Consider the following 20,345-nt stretch of genomic DNA (forward strand, 5'->3'; position numbering starts at 1 on the left):
TGCAGGCACTTCTGAATGCTGTTATCACATCATCTTTGGGCTGGATGCTCACAAAACTCTGGCTGCCATGGTAGTGAAATGCACGTGCAGGTACAAGTAATACCTGCTATTCAGTGGCTATTCAACTGGCTGTGGCAGGGTCTTGAATGGCAGTGTGAGTGAAATTGATATTTACTCAATGAGCAATGGGAAGCCATGAAGGATTATGACAATGAGAGCAATGTGATCAAAGTGGAGCCTTAGGAAGATTCATCTTGAAGTAGAACATAAAGTAGATTTAGAATAGGGAGACCAGTAGAGAAGTGAGGTGGCAGTGGCCATAGTTCTGGTGAGAGGCAATACAAATCAAGTTAGCAGTAGTTGCAGGAAGAGTGAGGAAGGCACAGGTAGCTACAAGCCTTCTTCCAGAAAGTGGGATGGGAAATTCACCCTGTGAATGCTGCTCCAGACTCCCTCCTCTTTGGAGTGTAAACAAGAGCCTTACATTCAGTTGCAGGATGAATTTAGATGCACATCAGCCTGGAGCTCAGCTCTTCCTCTAGAGGCTTATTTTTTCCCTCCACACAGAGCTTAGTGTCCTCTGGCACATTTTCATGCCCAGAGCATAATGTCCAGGCCTATGAGTTCGCCTAGTCATTCTTGATTCATTTATCTCATCAATGTGTAAGTGACTGTTAAGTGCAAGACATAGTTCTATCCACTGAGAACGAATTTTCCCCAACCTCTGCCTGTCAAAAGTATATTCCTGCCCCTGTTATGTATAGCAAAGACCTATTTCATTGATTATTAGAAAAGAATGAATAAAGTTAAAATGTGGAAAGCCCAGTGATCTAAAGATAGGTAACATGTTTTTGCTTCCTAGAGGTTCAAGGTTCAAATACGGGATGTTTCCATGCACGTTTTCAGGCATCCATAATAATGGTTAGTGTTTTCCTAAATATTATAATCCCTGTATGACAAGTCAGAAATTCAGGCATCCAGGTGTTGCAAAATGTTGAGTGACATTTTGTCCTCTTAATCTGCCACCCTTGGCTGTGTGTGCTTAATGCCAGCTGGGGTTTAGCCTACAGGATACATTGTCTTTTGCCATTTTACTCATTCCAGTGAAATCTATTTAAATGCTGTAATTAAGCGATTCATTTTTATATTTAAGCAAGTGCTGTCAGTATATGCCTCTTCAATTGTTTTAGCCAATTCTGTCGGTATTGATTTTAGGCCATCTGAATACCCTAATGATGAGTTCATTTGTTAATAGAAGAGTTTCTCTTCTGAACTTAGGCAATCGATGCAATTTACCAATACATGCTGCTAGGTTAGGGTATAGCTGTGCCTCACAGAACAATCATGTGAGAAAAAATTAAATCCAAAACAAAACAAAGAAACACAAAACCAATGCAATTAATTGTTTTTCTGTCTTTTTCCATGTTGTTGAATACCCAGTTATTTGAAATTATCTGAATGATGGGCTTTTCCCTTTTGATTAAGAAATGTAAAAACCCAGTTTGGATGTATCTGCTAGTAGAATGAAAGGAAAATGCATATGAAATGGAAATCTAAAAGGCATATAGAGAAATACTAATAAAATCACATTTTATGCTTAACTGACAGTATTATTATTGATTATGGAAAAAACGAATACCTGAGTCCACTGCCACAATATCTCTAGGCCGTCCAAATGTTCACTTTGACAGTCTCAACATACAGGAAACATATTGCATTAGATTTGTTTTCTGTAAAAGGAGGGGGATGATGTCATAAGTCTGACTGTTCAGAGCATGCTTCTTACAACCCCCAAAAGATTCTCTACATTTTCTATAAATATATATTTCTAGTCCAATAGACATGTATAAATACATTTAATTTATATTTAAATAAATATAAATAAATTTGCTGATAATGAGAGAGAAGTCACCTCAGAAATGCTCCTTGGAATCAGAGAAGTTCCTTCTTCCTTGCATTTAATTTCTCAAGATACTCCATGACAGAGGTGGCCCATGTAGAAGAGGAGCTTCAGGGCTTCCCCATCCTCAGAGTCCAATGTTAATAAAAAAGTAAAGAGCCCTCTGATGGAGTGAAGTGTGGAAGGAGGGGCTACTAAAGGAGAGATAAACTGGAAAATATGGAATCATCCTAGGCTTCCTTGGAAACACAGAGAAAGAGAGAGAAAAGAGAGAAAGACAAATAGAGAGAAGGAGAGATCTGTAGAATCTAAACATATCAAAGTCTTCTGTGAATAGCAATTTCCAGACAGAAGCATTCTATTCACTCCAGAACCACTACTGATATGGAGAGTAGAAGATAGTGGTTCCTATAATCCTCATTGGAATAACTACGTAGGTTTCATACCACAACGTGGCCTCTACTCAGTAAGCCCATAAACTATCTGGCTGTAAAAATCTACGCATGAATACCTGTGTAGAAAGCAGTCACAATCAAGGTGCACTGCATTTACATATCATGTTGCAGCTTCCAGAGCACTGTTGTCAGTGTTGGCTACTCACAACCACCCTTGCTGTAGAAAATGCAGGAATTATTATCTTCATTTTTAAAATGAAGAAACTGATGCTCAGAGGTGTTTAGTACTTGCCAATAGGGTAAGTGGCAAATCTGGGACTAGAACCCAGGTTTTTAACATTTCTGGCACAGCACTCTCTCCACTCTAGCCTATTACCTCTCATCACACCATACTGGAGTACATTCTCTAACATTTTAATTTCTTTTATTGCTTTTTTCTTATACTAGAGCTTCCTCAATTGTGAGATAAGTATCATGATAGGGAACCATGGCACAAAATAAGGAGAATATAGGTTTTTAAAAGCATGTAGACGTTATAAATTAAAGCAGCATAACTGTTAACTCTCCAGCCTCCATTTTCCAATCAGTTTAAATTACTTTAATGTATGTTTTTAAATTTAAAATTAGCTGCAATCCCAATATGTAACTGTCTTGATGTTTGGTGAATTGTGCTATGTCATTTCCTTTTAATTTTCCTCCTTTTGCAGTGTGTCTTACATTCTGGCATGTGTATCTGGAACTTGGGATTGTCTTCTTATGTCCCATCATTTCAAAAGAGAAATTCTCTCTTTGTGTATCTTGTAGAATAATTCACGTATCATTTGTACATAAATAATTCACTTAAAATTTTTTCCTCAAAGTCTCTTCATGTAATAATTCCTCATAGCATGCCTAAAACAACATCAAATTACAGTGAAAGCAAAGCAACACATTGCGAGCTTTTTGTCATATGGCAAGGTTCTCTGCCATCATTTACTCTGCCATCATTCACTTGAGAGATTCAAGGTGATGAGCACACAAGAGGATGACATGAGGACATCTGACTAGAGCTGTTGGGACATCAGAATGATCACAAGTTAATTTCCAAAGAAAAGAGAACCTCTCAGCATAGACATTTTCAATCAATAGCCAGGCAACCCAGAAAAAATAATTTGAAGGAAGTTATTTTCCTATGTTGGCTCTATAAAAAGATGTATGTTTCAAAGAAACTGGCCTCAAACATGATCATGTTCCTCCTGATCAGAGAAAAATAACGGGGTCTAATTGACAGTTCTAAAGCATAGAGCAGAGAGGGTATTTTCAAAAAACGTGCCTCCGAATCAAAGGGAGGATAAGCAATGTCACTTTGATTTTTCCCTCTTCCTGTCTCCTGCCAGTGGCAAGCTCATCCTATCACATCCAGCATGCTTTAAAAGGAAACCACTTGAACACAGCACCCATTACTTTGTGATAACCTAAGTCTTCTAGAACAGACTTACCTGGATTCTAAGGGATTGAAAAAAGTGGATTCACATGATTTCCACAGTGACATGTCTTCAGCCTACTACTATATCTTATTGCAAAACAGCCAGGCTTGGGAGAGAAAAGGGTTTTTTAAAACAAAGGCAGATGTGAGTGTGCATGTATGTGCAGACTGGGTCCTGCTGCTGTAGGAAAGGTGCATGGCAGTCCCCACTTCCTGCCAGCACTGCTTCTCCCTTTGTTCTTCTGACTTGGGAGAATCTGCAGGATGAGTGAGGTTCGCATCCTCTGTACACGGACTGCAAATGGACAAGTTTTCATATCCAAGATACATGTGACACATGAGTTGGGCCAGCCAGACACATATTTCTTGTTTTCTCATTTTCACCTCTTACCTCATTCCTTAGCTTTTTTTCTATTCTAGCACTTGCCAAAATTCAACCTCAGGCACAGATGGTGAGAAAATGATTTTTGCCTACCAAGCCAAAGAAAGTGCCCAAATATTAATGGTTATTTATCTAGAAACAGAACCTGAGACTTAATAAATGGAAGCATGGATTTCCAGCACTAACATCTAAACTTTGGAAGTGTTTTGTTCAGTTGTTAGGCATAGAGGTCTTCAGTATGTTGAATATCACTTGTCACCCAGAATGTCAAGTTCAGAGTTAGATTATATGTTGTCTCTGCTAAAAGTGGTTGCCTCTGTATTCTAATTTACAGCAGTATTCTCTTCTCTGTAGCCCTTACCCACCTCCAAGATTCACAAATATAAAGGTCCCCAAACAGATACTTTTTTAAAGGACCTGAACAACCCTGAGGTTGTCAAATGGCTGCTTCAATGCTCTTTTTATCAAACATAATGTCTATAGCCTGAAAAAGTCTATGGGAGTACAAGTTTGGTTCTGATTACATAATTATGCTACAGAAATATGAAAAAAAATCATCACTAAAACCCTCCAGGTGCTTAAACAGTTTGATAGACTGTAGCCATTCTGCCATCAGCACCCCCAGCTGTGTTGCTTAGCAACATTTTAATTCCAGAAGAATCGAAGGAGCTGAAATCCCTGTGGAGAAGGAAACAGAAATAAGAGGGCTGTTGACAGATGATCTGAGTTGTTTCTTCTAATATACTGTGAAGATCACTAGCTCTTTTCATGAATGATAAATGGACTGTACACAGATCAATGGGTTCAGCACTAAACTGGAACCAGGCTCCATGTCTAAGGCAATGCAGGCCAAGGGGCCCAGAGATTTCCTCATTTCTATGATTTGGTGTATATTTTCTTCAAGGTTCCACAGGAGGAAATTGATCTGAGTATTCAGTCATTCCTTGCCCTTCTGTGGTGTCAGCTAATAAACATGATTTTAGAAATGGACACTCGACTTTCTATCAAGGTGGAAGTATGGCCAGGTGTCAGTAGTAGTGCTAGGGTGAGCAGTTCCCTACCACAAATCTAAAAATGCAGGATATGCCCACGACCATTCTGTCTGTATCTGTTTCCCCAACCTGTCATTACAACCCAATCAGGTCCAAACAGGGTAAGATTAGAGTGAAAGGTGGGAAGAGAGGGACCCTAGTTGTGCACCCAGAAGTCCACTTTTATGGTCCCTGATGAACTTTCTAGGCAGTCCTCACAATGCCCACCTGTACTGGAAAGCTGCACTTGGATAGGTAACCATGTTTCCCAGGAGAAGAAAATTGCTTTCTGAGTCTCCAGTCTGCTTATCTACAGCACCCTGTTTCGGTTAGCTCCTTATGTTTCTGAAGAGCATTTTATATTGCTTATTGTTTTGGTAGCTAGTTGCAATGATTATGCCTGCTAATATTGTCTAATTGCATTTTCTCTTCTGTTTACAGGCTGTTGAAAAGGCAAAACCTAGGAATAATCCTGTGAAGTAAGTTATTATTTTTATTAGTTGCAAATGTTAATTTTAATGGACTCGATGCATGTGAAAAAATAAGGTCATAAAAGAGACCTTGGATTTTGAGTTAATCTCTATTCACGACAATTTAAAGACAAAAACAAAACAAGCCAAAAAAATCCTCCAATGAGCAGGGACCAGCTTATATTTTTCCCTGTGTTCCTGATGAAGAAATGCCCCAAGTTGTACCCAGTTTACATAAATTAATATGTGCAATCCATGAATAGCTGCCAAATACTATTATAATCATATTCAATACATAGTACTTCAAGCCTTTGGGTTTTGCACATGCTAAAAAGATTACATTTTTAATTGCAAACCTTGGACCTATGACAGAGACATAAATGACTGAAAGTGTGCCAAGTGATTTCCAGCCACGTGGGGAGGTTTGGCACCTTGGCATCAAGGCCTCAATACTCTGTTAATGAAAAGCTCATAAAATATAGTTAACTAAAGGCTTTTCTTTATGTTTTAGCTAACAGAAAGCAATTCCCAAGGCATTTTATGAGATACTCTTAAATCATAAACAAGCTACACAGACCTCTTTTAAATATAGTACATCTTAGACATCCTGTCTCTTCCAGAAGGGAGACTTTCAAATTAAGAAGGATGGCTGTCTTGTCATTTGGGTTTGTAACATCTGATTGCAGTGTTACAATGCATGCTAGTCCTGCCAGCTCTGTGGCTGAGGGAGGACTTTCTCTATTTGCTGGGTTATTATAGGTCTGGTAATATCACATCTCGAGGAACTATGTGTTAATTTATTTCAGCTGACTTCCATTATAGTTGGTACCAAATACAGAAATGGAGAGTACATAGATTTTTAAGTTTCTGGGAGAATGGATCAGCTAATGCCAATGACAAGAAGCCTGCTTATGTTTTGTATAATAAAATAACTAAATTTCCACGACACCAGGGTAGCATTTAGCATACCATTAAATCTAAGCCCTAGTACGTTTTTCCAAAAGGCGTTGTGTACTTTGCTTTTAAGTTTCATTTTTCTTAGGCCAAAGAATATTCCCTATCAGGCTCTGTAACATCTACAGAGGCATCCATAGTCTGGAGATACATTATGTTATAGTCTTATGGAAGTATTTGTAGTAGCTGAGGTTTTGTCAGGTCGTGCAGTTGGGGGTTGAAATCTTCTCTGCAGCCTGATTTCTTTTCCGTCTGAATGCCCTAAAGGCTCCTCCACTGTAAGCCTGTGGCTGGCAAGCTCGGAGAATTAGAGGATGGTGCTAATGAGGCCAGGGTCAGGGCTTTTGTCCCTGGGTGGGCGATTAGTGAACTTCTTTCCTGCAGTTCAACTTCACTCCTTCCTCCAGTCCGCCTGCATGCAGATGTGTGCTCCCGGTCACAAGGAGTGGGGCTAGGGCTGGAGGAATGTAAATCGAGGCCCTCAGTGGCAAATGTCTCCAAGCTCCAGCACTCCCAATAGGAAGTGATTCCCAAGCTGCATTTTTGCATGCATAGAATAGCCCATTGGCAGTGTTTGGGGTTGCATTTAATTCTATTCTAATGGCCTAGAAGCAGGACCTGTTTTCTCTTTGCCCCTTGTGAGCATTTGACCCTACAGTAATTGTATTTTTCTGAGTTCTTATTAATTCACAGTGCAGACTCTATCTGCTGTCTAGTGTTTTGAGGAATGTTATAAAAAGAAGGAACGGAAACTAGAAGAGTCAAAGGATTATTGAGCTTTGTGCTTTAAATATATTTGAAAATCCGCTTAGTAATAAACCTAAGTCATAACCAACAGGTAGGTGTTTAGAATTGTCTTCTAATTAAATAAGATACTGTTCTCAGGATGAGTTTGGGTTCATGATACCAAACTCAGCACTTGAAGAAGGAGACTTCCTCAAGACCTCAGCTCAGAAACAAAAACTCCACAGCAGGGTTCCGTTGCTCCGCCTGACAGGAGAACAGAGTCAAAGTTTTTAGAAAGTTTTATATATAATGGTCCTTTTGCCATTTCTGATGACATCAAAGGCATCCCTCCTGAGGAAATCTCAACTGCACAACCCTACTATGCCCCTAGTTCAGCAGGGAGCAGTTAGAGCAGTCGTTGGCCAACCTCCCCAACAGCACTTGGGTTTTGCCATTGAGAGGGGGACTGAGAGACAGGACTAGCTGGATTTCCCAGGCCGACTAGCAATTCCTAAGCCTAGCTGGGGAAGGTGACCACACCCTCCTTTAAACACGGGGCTTGTAACTCAGCTCACCCGACCAATCAGATAGTAAAGAGAGTTCACTAAAATACCAATTAGGCTAAAAATAGGAGGTAAAGAAATAATCAAATCATCTATCGCCTGGGAGCACAGGGAGAGGGACAATGATCGGGATATAAACCCAGGCATTTGAGCCAGATCAGGTAACCCTCTTTGGGTCCCCTCCCATTGTATGGGAGCTCTGTTTTCACTCTATTAAATCTTGCAACTGCACACTCTTCTGGTCTGTGTTTGTTCCGGCTCGAGCTGAGCTTTTGCTCGCCATCCACCACTGCTGAATGCCACCATTGCAGACCTGCCCTTGACTTCCATCCCTCCGGATCTGGCAGGGTGTCCGCTGCACTCCTGATCCAGCAAGGCACCCATTGCCACTCCCGATCGGGCTAAAGGCTTGCCATTGTTCCTGCACAGCTAAGTGCCTGGGTTTGTCCTAATCAGGCTGAACACTGGTCGCTGGGTTCCACGGTTCTCTTCCATGACCCACAGCTTCTAACAGAGCTATAACACTCACCACATGGCCCAAGGTTCCATTCATTGGAATCCCAAGGTCAGAGAACAAAAGTCCCGCCCCATCTTGGGAGTGGCCACCACCATCTTGGAAGCTTGAAGAACAAAGACCCCCCACCCAGTAACACTAGAGAACTTCAGTTACACACAGTGCACTGGAACCCCAAATAGAGTAAAGATTCAATACATGTTTTCTGAATGAATAAGTAAACAAATTGGACATATCCCAGAAAACAGGGATTCTTCCAAGAAAATAGGTTTCTTCCAGGAACCTAGCCTGCAGGCTTGACAAGGCTGGTGGCTCTCTTCTAGTAGAGTGTCACCGTCATGTTAAAAGGATATGTGTATTGTAACTAACCAAGTGGTCCAGTCCTATCAGGTGAAATTCACCCCTAATATTTCATGTAGGTTCTTTTCTATTTTCCCCAAGTGTCAGCCGGTCTGAGAAATAAAGGGACAGAGTACAAAAGAGAGAAATTTTAAAGCTGGGTGTCAGGGGGAGACGTCACATGTCAGCAGGTTCTGTGATGATCCCCAAGCTGCAAAACCAGCAAGTTTTTATTAGTGATTTTCAAAAGGGGAGGGAGTGTACGAATAGGGTGTGGGTCACAGAGATCACATGCTTCACAAGGTAATAGAATGTCACAAGGCAAATGGAGGCAGGGCGAGATCACAGGACCACAGGACTGGGGCAAAATTAAAATTGCTAATGAAGTTTCGGGCACGTATTGTCATTGATAACATCTTATCAGGAGACAGGGTTTGAGAGCAGACAACCAGTCCGACCAAAATTTATTAGGCAGGAATTTCCTTGTCCTAATAAGCCTGGGAGCGCTATGGGAGACTGGGGCTTATTTCATCCCGCAGCTACGACCATAAAAGACAGCCGTCCCCAAAGCAGCCATTTCAGAGGCCTCCTCTCAGGGACGCATTCTCTTTCTCAGGGATGTTACTTGCTGACAAAAAGAATTCAGTGATATTTCTCCTACTTGCTTTTGAAAGAAGAGAAATATGGCTCTGTTCCGCCTGGCTCACCAGCGGTCAGAGCTTAAGGTTATCTCTCTTGTTCCCTGAACATTGCTGTTATCCTGTTCTTTTTTCAAGGTGCCCAGATTTCATATTGTTCAAACACACATGCTCTACAAACAATTTGTGCAGTTAACGAAATCATCACAGGGTCCTGAGACGACATACATCCTCCTCAGCTTACGAAGATGACGGGATTAAGAGATTAAAGTAAAGACAGGCATAGGAAATCACAAGGGTATTGATTGGGGAAGTGATAAGTGTCCATGAAATCTTCACAATTTATGTTCAGAGATTGCAGTAAAGACAGGCGTAAGAAATTATAAAAGTATTAACTTGGGGAACGAATAAATGTCCATGAAATCTTCACAATTTATATTCGTCTGCCATGGCTTCAGCCGGCCCCTCCATTCGGGGTCCCTGACTTCCTACAACACAGTCCCTGTTATTCTTGACTCACGCCACATGTAAAAATGTTCCTCCATTGCTCTGGTTCTTTCCAGCTGTTTTGTTTCTGACCAGTTCCTTGTTTGATCTCGTAACAAGACATAACATTTGATTGTCTTTTTGAGCATACAATGAAAATTGTGTACAGTTTTACTGGAAAACAGAGGCCCAGTGGCATCATTTACAACTCAAGTATGAACACAAATTGGTAAATATGAACATGTGTGTGGTTTCATATAGCCCTTTGGTGTAGAGTTTGGCAAATGGCTGAAAAAAATCAAAAGAACGTTTTTTGACATGTGAAGATTATATGAAATTCAAATTTCAGTAAGCATAAATAAAGTTTTATTGGAACACAGCCACACTCATTCATTTCCATATTGTCTGTGGCTGCTTTTGTGCTACAATGGCAGACTTGAGTAGTTGTGACATAAAATGTATGTAGCCTATAAAGCTGTACACTTTTACCATCTGGCCCCTTATAGAAAGTTTGTGGACTCCTGCTCTAGTTGGTGAGGTAGAAAAAAGCATTAAGCTTTTTTGTGATGCTGAAGGTTAAACTATCAATCCTTTCTCCTTTGGCCTTTAAAACAATTAGTTTTACTGAGCCCTTATTGTGTGTTTAGGACTTTCTAGGGTTGATGTGTCACTTAATTCTCATTCAGAGCAAACAGATTCGCTCTTCACTCACTACCTTTGAAAATCATACGGATATGAGATCCATTGACAGGGCATTGATGCCTCAGAAACAAATGAACGCATAGAACACATATCTAGAGCATACTGCTAGTCTTCCAAATTGTGTGTGGATGGATTTATTGCAAAGGGCATATTAATTTTCTAAAATTCTGTCACTTCCACATCTAACTAAGGCTAAATTAGCTTTCAGTTATGGTGATGGTAAATAAACTTATTAGTGCATGGCTAATAAGTTTCTAAAAGTTTTGCCTCCTTCCCCCTATTTCTTAACCACTCTTTCAATTTATTTTTAATATTTTCATGGCTGTAAGCTGCTTCTTTCATTGCCATAGGGAAACTGTGATATACAGTAATTATGCTCCATATAAAAAAGAAATTAAATATATGCCTAGTGAATGTAAGCACATAATGTACCTGGATACACTAATGCCATTTCCTTGAAACATTAAATATTACCTCTGAGGGTAAGACTCAAACATGAGTGTTTTTAAGATCACTGATCAGGACAAGAGAAACCTGGTCTATTTCTCACTATATTGGAACCATACTGTTATCAGAGCTTGATTAGTATGTTCAAATTATGGCTCTCTAATGTGTCAGAAAGACTTTCACTTGTATTTTAATGCTCTGCAGCAGTCATCTCCAAGATTTCATTGTGACAGCAAGGCCTGCGAGATGTACAGATTTCTTCCACCATATGTGACTTATCACATACATTTTTTTCAAAAACACATTTCTGTTATTAAGACATATGTGATAGTACATTTCTGAAAATGTGAATTGCTTTTGGCTAAAAGCCATGCACTAATAAGTTGAGTTGAATCTAACCGAGGTTGACATCTGTTACCAAAAGAGAGAGAGAAAGAAACAGAGAGAGAGAGCATACACACACTGTTGTCAAGCATAAAATTCTTCCCTGCTTTTACACTTTAACAACATTAAACAACGTGATGGTTGTCTTTCACAATTCAGGATCAGAATCCACTCTGCTTAGGAAATTACTGTTTTTTTAGGACCTGATTCATCATAGATATGGTGCTTTCATTAGTGAAAATGACAAATAGCCACAAAAATTTTCCTGACTATGATATTTGCACATTATTCATTTATTCATCTGATGAATATTTATTTAGGTTCTACAACATTCTGGGAACTGTGATAGCTGCTGAGGGAATTAAAAGTAAATCTGACACAAGTCCTACCCTTGAGGAGTTTAGAGTCCAGCAGAGAAGATAAAATCGGTTTGTAAAAAATTAAATACAAGATATATAGGGAGAGAAATGTTTGTTAAGTGGGGAACAGATAAAGTACAGGGAGGCTCTAAGAACAAAAAATGCTTCTAGTTAACACTGTCAAAGATGGAAGGGACAATGGGGGAAGAGAAAACATTTGCACCAGGATTTTAAGGGCTGCCGGTTTGCGACACTGGTGCTGAGGTATGGCAAGGGAAAGCAAGGAGCCCAGGTTGCCTGATGGGATGCAGGCAGTGAAAGACCAGGTTGGAAACCAAGGCTGAGTAGAAATGGTAGCTTAGGGCCCTCAGAGCTCACCCAGATGGAAGAGATTCACATGGTAGAGTCAAATGGCATTAAAGAGCTCTTCACTTGGTACTGAATGTGAATTATCAATCAGTCCCCTAATTATTAAACACAAAGGGTTGATAGACCTGGGTTCTAGTCTTGAATCTGATATTAGTTTGTAGTATGAAATTGCATGCGTCACCTCCTTGTTATAGGCCTCAGCTAGATTATTTATATGGACATTCCACTTCTTTAAAAAAGCCAAAGCCTGGAAGTCTGTTTTATGATTATACTCATTTTAGAACAATATTAGCCCTGTTAGTTCAAAGTAGATTCATGCATGCACATAAATTATATATGTGTGTGTGTGTATAATGCATCTGTATTTAACTCCACACACACACGTGCACACACACATAATGCCTTTCCCCACCATTTTCACCTTTTACATTTGTGGAATAAAGGACAAGAAGCCACATCATTAGAGTTTAAAAAAGATATCTTAGGTAGAAAATAAGTGTGGCTCCAAAGACACTGGGTAAAGCCTTTGAAATGGCCCCCTAGGACCAAAGGTAATTTTGCATTTGGAGTCCATATCTCTTGTGATGTTCTTGTATACATGCACATCACAGACATGCAGAATGTCAGTCAGTTAAGTCACCATTCTGAATGATAAGGCAGTGGAATCTGATTTGTGTTCTGCCAAACAAGTTTTGTGGGATTGTCTCCTTGAGAATAAAAGGCTCCAGCACCAAGAAGTTTTGGCATCTTCTATCATATCCCTTCCCTGGAGCATCACTGTGCACATTCACATAATGTAGGCTCAAAGAAGGAGTTCTGTTTAGCTTTGTCTTACCTAAGGATTCCCAAATGTGTTTGACCAGAGGATAGCTTTGTCTGGCAGGACAAATGTTTCATGAAACACAGAATTGAGTGTTGTTGCTAACAATAAAGTGTCTTCATTCAATTTAAAAATGTTTAATTCCACACTTGTTGGCAAGGTCACAGAGAAAAGGGACACTTGTACACTGCTGGTGGGAGTGTAAATTAGTTCAGCCATTGTGGATAGTAATGTGGCAAATCCTCAAAGAACTTAAAACAGAATTACTATTCGGCCCAACAATCCCATTTTTGGGTATATACCCAAAGGAATATAAATCATTCCACCATAGAGACGTATGCACGTGTATGTTCGTTGCAGCACTATTGACAATAGCAAATACATGGAATCAACCTAAATCCCCATCCACGGAAGACTGGGTAAAGAAAATATGGTGTATTTACACCATGGAATACTATGCAGCCATAAAAATGAGTGAAATTATGTGGTTTGCAACAGCATGGGCAGAGCTGGAGGCCATTATCCTAAGCAAAGTAATGCAGGAACAGAAAACCAAAAACTGCATTATTTTTTAAAATTTTACTTGAAGTTCTGGTATACACGTGCAGAACATGCAGGTTTGTTACATAGGTATATGTGTGCTGTGGTCATTTGCTGCGCATATTGACCCGTCCTCTAGGTTCCCTCCCCTAGCGCTCCAGCCCCCATCAGGCCCTGGTGTGTGTGTTCCCCTCCCTGTGCCCATGTGTTCTCATTGTTCAACTCCCACTTATGAGTGGGAACATAAATACTGCATATTTTTAGTGGGAGCTAAACAATGAGAACAATGGACACGACGAAAGGAACAACAGACAACTGGGCCTATTTCAGGGTGGAGGGTGGGAAGAGGGAGAGGATTCGAAATAAATACCTACAAGATACTATGCTTATTACCTGAATGATGAAATAATCTGTAAATCCAACCCCCATTACATGCAGTTTACCTATATAACAAACCTGCACATGTACCCCTGAACCTAAAATAAAAGTTTTCTAAAAAAAAGAAAATGAATTGACTGTAAATGCTTAGATTTATTTCTGGATTCTCTATTCTGTGCCATTCTTCTGTGTGGCTCCTATGTCTCTTTTACAGTGTGACACTGTTAGTTGTTTTTATGGATTGTAAATGCCCTGAGACACAGTCCTCAATGAAGGTATAGGAAATTTTGGGGTGGGTCCCACTGAGTGAGATACATGAAGCTAAGTAGTCCCCAGTGAGCTTCATCAGATCAGTGGGCAAAATGCCCAGTCCACTCATTTCAGGATAATGAGGCACCCTCAACAATGTGCTTCCTACATCCTCCCCAAACCTCTAGTCAATCTCTAACTGGCTCTCGCCAATTTAAGGACAATTAATGGAAAGATACCAATAACATCTCTCTCTAAATAGCTGCATAAAATAAATTGGGCTCTTTATGTTGTTCAGATAGCCACAATTGGATGCAACAGGTTCCAGCAATCATCCTCACAGCTAATGAAATTTGCACAAATGTCTGAACACCTTCCTTTTCATTGGTATTTGGATTTGTATCATCTAGGCAATCTCAGATGAGAAAACTGAGACCCAAAGAGCAAACTACCCAGAACCCCAAGTTTCCACGAACCTTTCAGTTTTTACCAACTCCCTCTCAGGACACACATGTCCACTTTCAATGCCTACAAATGTGTTATTGGTTTTTTCAGTTGTATTATGTAACTTTATTTAACAATTTATTTTCTTAGAACATGACACCAAATGTGTCAAAAATTAATGAATCATCAGATTTGCGGGTTCTTTAACAATTATGCCAGCTTCAATTATATTAAGTTTATATCTATAAGGATAAGTTTCTTCAAAACTTCAAACACATTAGTTGCCAAATTACCATCACTCCTCTTTCCAAAAGTTTTATGAGAACCTTTTCTCTTTAGGTGTTAAATTAATACGCTAATAACCATAGGGATAAAATAGAAACAGAAAACACCCATTTATTGGTGAATCTGATGGACCTCAACTAAGCCAGCAAATGTGGAATTAAACCATTTTAAAGGGACCTAAACCATGTTATTTTTAGTATCAACATTCATAAAATACTGCCTGGTCCACGTGTTAGTTTCTAACTCTGTCCTTCTTAGTGTTTGCTGTTTAGACAAGAACGGACAACGCTGTTTAATCTGCCCACACAAGTCAGCTCAGTTTGGGGTACATAAGAGTTACACCTAGAATTTTATTTCAATATTGCCATGTAGTGATCTTTCAGTAACTGTCAAAAATTTAGAGTCACATAGCTAACCTGCTAGAATTCAAGCAAGCCACACATTTGCTCTTTTAACAAACAATAATGTTGTCCCTACTATGTGCCAGACACAGTTGATAGAGAGATTAGTTAAACAAGATCTCTACTGTGAGAGTCCCCACACACTGGTAGGGAAAGACAAAGCCATTACACTACAGAATAGGTCGTTTGTATGATTGAAGCATGTGTAGCATTCTATGGGGCAGAGATGAAGGAGGGAGCAACTGCTGAGAGTGAGCTCTCCCTATCTCAGCAGGAGTCCCCCAGTGAACAGTGGGGAGAGGCCTTTCAAGAGAGCAGAACAACACTTTCAAAAGGCACTAAGAGAAGAAAGCAGATGCTGTGTTGTGAGCAATGTCTGGTACTTAGAGGCAGCTTGCGGGGGGCGGGGGGGGGGGGCATTTTTCACAGTAGCGGAAAATACCAAGTGTGTGAGTTGCAGAATAGAAAAGAAAGGAAAGAGCTGTTGCATGTGCCGGTATACCTAAAGCATCACACTGCCAAATATTAATACTTGGGCCCTACTTTTGGTATTAGGAGGAGAGCAGTGCAGTGTGGGTGAAACTAACAAAATGCTGGAAAGGATTCTTTTATTCTAGAAAGTTAAAGGTTAGAGTTGGGGAGAGATTATAAGGTGCTCTTTTCAAACTGTTTGCAAATAAATAGACACATCAAATCCTTTCTGATTATATCTAGCTAATCCTTCTCTGTGGACTTTTATGTAAATCTCAGCTTGTATAGAGTTCCTGTAAGCATTCAGTTGTTCCCTTGTGTTTTCATGAACCCTTGATTATTTCTTGCATTTTTCAAAATGTTTCTTTCATACAATTCCTTTCACATTACACAAATGTCTAGGCTACACTAAGATATAGTATTTTAGGCATGACACAAGACACTATTATTTTAGCTTCAGTTTCTGAATTCACATCACAGACATAAAATTTCTTTCTGAATGTATTTTTGTCAGCCCAAAACATAAGCACAGTAGGGCTATTTTTATTTTTAGGGAAATGACGCATGCCCCCATGGTGACTATACACAGGGGTCCAAACAGTAAATCATGTCCTCTGTCGACCGCAGAATGCGTTCAGGGTCAAGAGCCTGAGGTAGTAAGTTATTATTCAGTTGACTAGTAGTTTGGGGGGACTGAGAACTACAGAAATGACTCATTTTGGCCAGGGACTTAAATAGGAAACAAATAGTATCTGCTTTCTTAAAGCTTTTGCCTAAATCAACAGGAGTTAACTAGGGAGCCACCACTGAAAAAAAAAAAAAAAAAGTAAATCATTCTTCCACAGGAAAATGTCTTTATTTGTAGAATTTATAGCATAGGGGTATATTGCATGTCATTATAATCCAGTTTTTGTATGCACATGTGTTTATATACTCTATATCAGCATACCCTCATGCACCATGGTAATTTAAATCCAAGGCAGAATTGTTCCCCTTGTTGGGGCAGGCAGAGGCAGCCATAACTAAAAGAAGGTCTCAAATCTTTTTCTCAATTCTCATTCCTTTTCCAATTTGTTTACTGTCTTCTGCACCTCTCAGCACCATACTGTCACAACAAGTGGGTCACACTTACTTAGGGAAGGCATTTCAGAAAACTGTTGTGGCTTATATTCCTCCATGGAAGCCTGGCAAAGGGAGCTCAGGGCAGCCAAAGAGTTCATTTGTACTCATTCATGTTTGCATTATCAAACGCTGCAGTGTGGTTGCTGGGGATCTGCTAATAATAGCATCTACGTCTAAAATCACAACTTATTCATCTCTCTCACGAGCTGGAGATGTGTGTAACTTCCAACACTGGCTAGGTGAAAGTTTAACTTGACTCATACCATGTTGCAAGGGTTTAATAGCAAATTAGACATGTTAGAAAACTTGCTTTAAATATATATGTGGATGTGTATATACACTCTCCACATACACATTGTACACTCACATATAATTTAAGCTTCACCTATTTCCAAATAGGGAGGTAACGTAATTGAAACAAGATTGTAGAGGAGAATGTTAAAAGAAAACAGAAGAACCTATTTCCAAACACTACAGAAACATCTGTTTACGTATGTGATGGAACTAGAAAAAGCTATGTGTTTTTAAAATCAACACCCAAATAAGGGCCGCCCTACAGTGACACAGCAGAGAACAGCTGTGCCCTTCCTGCAATGATGCTGTTGTGGTGCACAGCCCATTGGGAGATCCCCTTGGAGAGTGCAGTCAAACCATGTATGAGGTTCTTCTCCTGGTCTTAGTGATGGGTAATAGACTTTTGAATGTGGTTTTAACTGGGTTTTGTTGTTGTTGTTGTTGTTGTTGTTATTGTTTTTTGAGACGGAGTCTTGCTCTGTCGCCCAGGTTGGAGTGCAGTGGCGCGATCTCGGCTCACTGCAAGCTCCGCCTCCTGGGTTCACGCCATTCTCCTGCCTCAGCCTCCCAAGTAGCTGGGACTACAGGCACCCGCCACCACGCCCAGATAATTTTTTGTATTTTTAGTAGAGATGGGGTTTCACCAGATTAGCCAGGATGGTCTCCATCTCCTGACCTCGTGATCCGCCCGCCTCGGCCTCCCAAAGTGCTGGGATTACAGGCGTGAGCCACTGCGCCCGGCCGGTTTTAACTTTTAAAAACTAATCTAAGATGGTGATTCGGAGCCATGGATGTTGAAAAACAGTTGTAAATCAAATCAGTTAGTGTGGTTCAAAATAAGAATGATTTCCTCTTGCACATAGTGAATGCCTTGAAGAGGAATTTTACAAGGCTTTGAGCAGGAATAACAATATTGGATCACTGCTGTATACAAAATAGCGTACAACCTGTACACGCTCACTCTCTTTACCCTACTTTATTTTTTCTCTTAAGTACTCATCATTCTCTCTCACTCTGTCCCTTTCTCTCTCTCCCTCCATGTTTTGAAGTGTCACCTCCCACAAGAATGTAAGGTCCATACAAGTGAGAATGTTGTTTTAGTCACTGCTGTAACCCTAGCATCTCAAATAGTAGCTATCATATAACAACAGCTCAGTATCTTGAATGAGTAAGTGCAAGCATCTAAGGATATGACTTTAAAGTTCAACCATCCTAGTTTAGTTTGAGTATGCGTTTAGTGTTAGAATAAGTATGATTTTGTGCTGCTCTTTGGAAATAATACTGAACTAATTATTAACCATTGGGTAAATTATTTCCTTTTCTTGGAAAGGAATAGAGTCTTATTTTCTAATAATCTATATTCCATATTAGCTTTACTCTGAACCGTCATAAAGCTAGTTTTACTGTTATTAATAGAGCTAGAATTTGACCCTCCAAGTGATTCTTCTGGTGTATATCTCCCTTCATACTTTTGATTCATTCCCTCTACAAATTGAAAAGAGGAGGCACAGGAGTGAAGATGTCGGCCTCCCTGTGAATGGGGGTTAATGCATGGGTAGTTATATTTGATGTATGTCATTAGGCATTTTCAAGAGTGACAGAAGTCAAATTTTCATAACATGGGACAAGGAAACAAAAACATCATGAAGTTAACAGTTGAAAACACATGCAATTTTCTATTTTTGAAAGGCATCTTGATCCTCAGAAATCTGCAGGATTGGACACACAGCAGCCAATTTCAGAACCCACATACTTGTCCTCTTCTTTGGAGTTATGGAGTCTGAGATGCATCTGATACTTCCCTTTCGTCCTTCCTGCGATACTCCACTATCACAGGACTAAGAAGCATTCAGCAGCTTTTCCCATTGGCCAATAGTTGGAGAAGTTGGATGGCTCCAAAGCTCTAAGGGAGCCGCCCTTAAGCAAGGCTTGACTCACTGTCACGGATGTTTCTAGCCACAAGGTCTAGCCAATACCTCTGCAAAGTGGTTAAACTAAACAAGCTTTCTTTAATTTTATATTCTTCTCATGAATATGTAAGTCATTAAATCCTTTGGTCACATCTCAGTGATGGGGTAAAAATACCCCTCACTTAATATTGAAGTGTACAAAAGAAATAAACAAACAGACAGACAAAACCCAAGACCGTGTTACAGGAAATAACATTGCTACAAGGTTAATTTTGCCTCATACAGCATTGCCTAGAATTGAATTGCCTGATCTCCTCCCTCGGGGGTTGCTCCAATGCTTGCAATAACCAAGGCTGATTTTATTGGAAAATCACCTCTAGATGAAGAACATACTCCAGAGGAGATTTTATATGGGACAAACTGGTTTCTGGTGCCAGTGGCATGTTATCCAGGTTAGCACTCTTTGAGTTCCCAATCTTTCTGCTCATTCAGGCAGCACATTCATTAGCAACCCTTAAAACAGGGGAGAATAACTAGCCATATCAGGGAATTTACTTTAAATTGTTTTCAAGACTTATTGGCTAGCAGGCCAGTATTCAAATTGTAGCTCTCAACATGTACATTGAATGTTTTACTAGTAGTGGTGAGACTCACGGTAGTTTTTATTTCAAATGCTTAACAGATAACTCTTTAACATAATATAGGACACTCAAAGATCCTGACTAATTGGGAAGAATTATGGAGGGTAGATTGATAGGAGAGAGTATGATGATACTGAGTAGTGAAGATCTCATATTACCTTTGTAGGTACAGCTTATCAAACAGGCATTTCCTGTTAGTTGGCTTTTTCAATTATAAAAAGAATCCATAGTTATCTTGACAGCACAGTGTAGCACAACTCACCCGGAGACACAAATTTGGAAATATACCCCAGCTTCCAAACTTCACCAAGTGGAAATGGAGAATATTATAAATGGAATACATTGAGCCTCCAGGAGGAAGGAAAGGGAAGAGGAAATTGATAGAGAAGCCATACATCAGCGAACGCTGGTGACCTTGGGATGACATTAATTCTAGAGGCTAGAGGACAGATACTCAAAAGCTGATTTGATTCAAGATGGAATAGTTGGAGAAAAATCCAGAAAGGATAGTTTTATGAACAAGAGAGGGAAACAGCATATATCTCATCAAAGTACAGACTGCATCTGATCCTTGAGCTTCTTAGGCGAAACCTACAATAAGAAGGAGAGAAACGAACCTCCTGTTGTATTCCTTTTGAAAGTCTCTCTGCCTGAGCCACTCACCAA

General features: G+C 39.9%; 1 protein-coding gene across 8 annotated transcripts in view; it reads left to right on the top strand.

Moving 5' to 3' along the window:
- AFF2 (ALF transcription elongation factor 2) overlaps positions 1-20,345 on the top strand; it is a 509,233-nt gene that overhangs the window by 405,495 nt on the left and 83,393 nt on the right. For all 8 annotated transcript variants that reach the window (XM_055267794.2, XM_055267797.2, XM_055267796.2 and 5 more), the window contains one exon: positions 5,615-5,652. In XM_055267794.2, the coding sequence (XP_055123769.1) occupies positions 5,615-5,652 (38 nt within the window). The remainder of the gene's footprint in view (positions 1-5,614; positions 5,653-20,345) is intronic.

This window comes from Symphalangus syndactylus, chromosome X, assembly GCF_028878055.3.
Source record: "Symphalangus syndactylus isolate Jambi chromosome X, NHGRI_mSymSyn1-v2.1_pri, whole genome shotgun sequence".
Lineage (NCBI taxonomy): Eukaryota > Metazoa > Chordata > Mammalia > Primates > Hylobatidae > Symphalangus > Symphalangus syndactylus.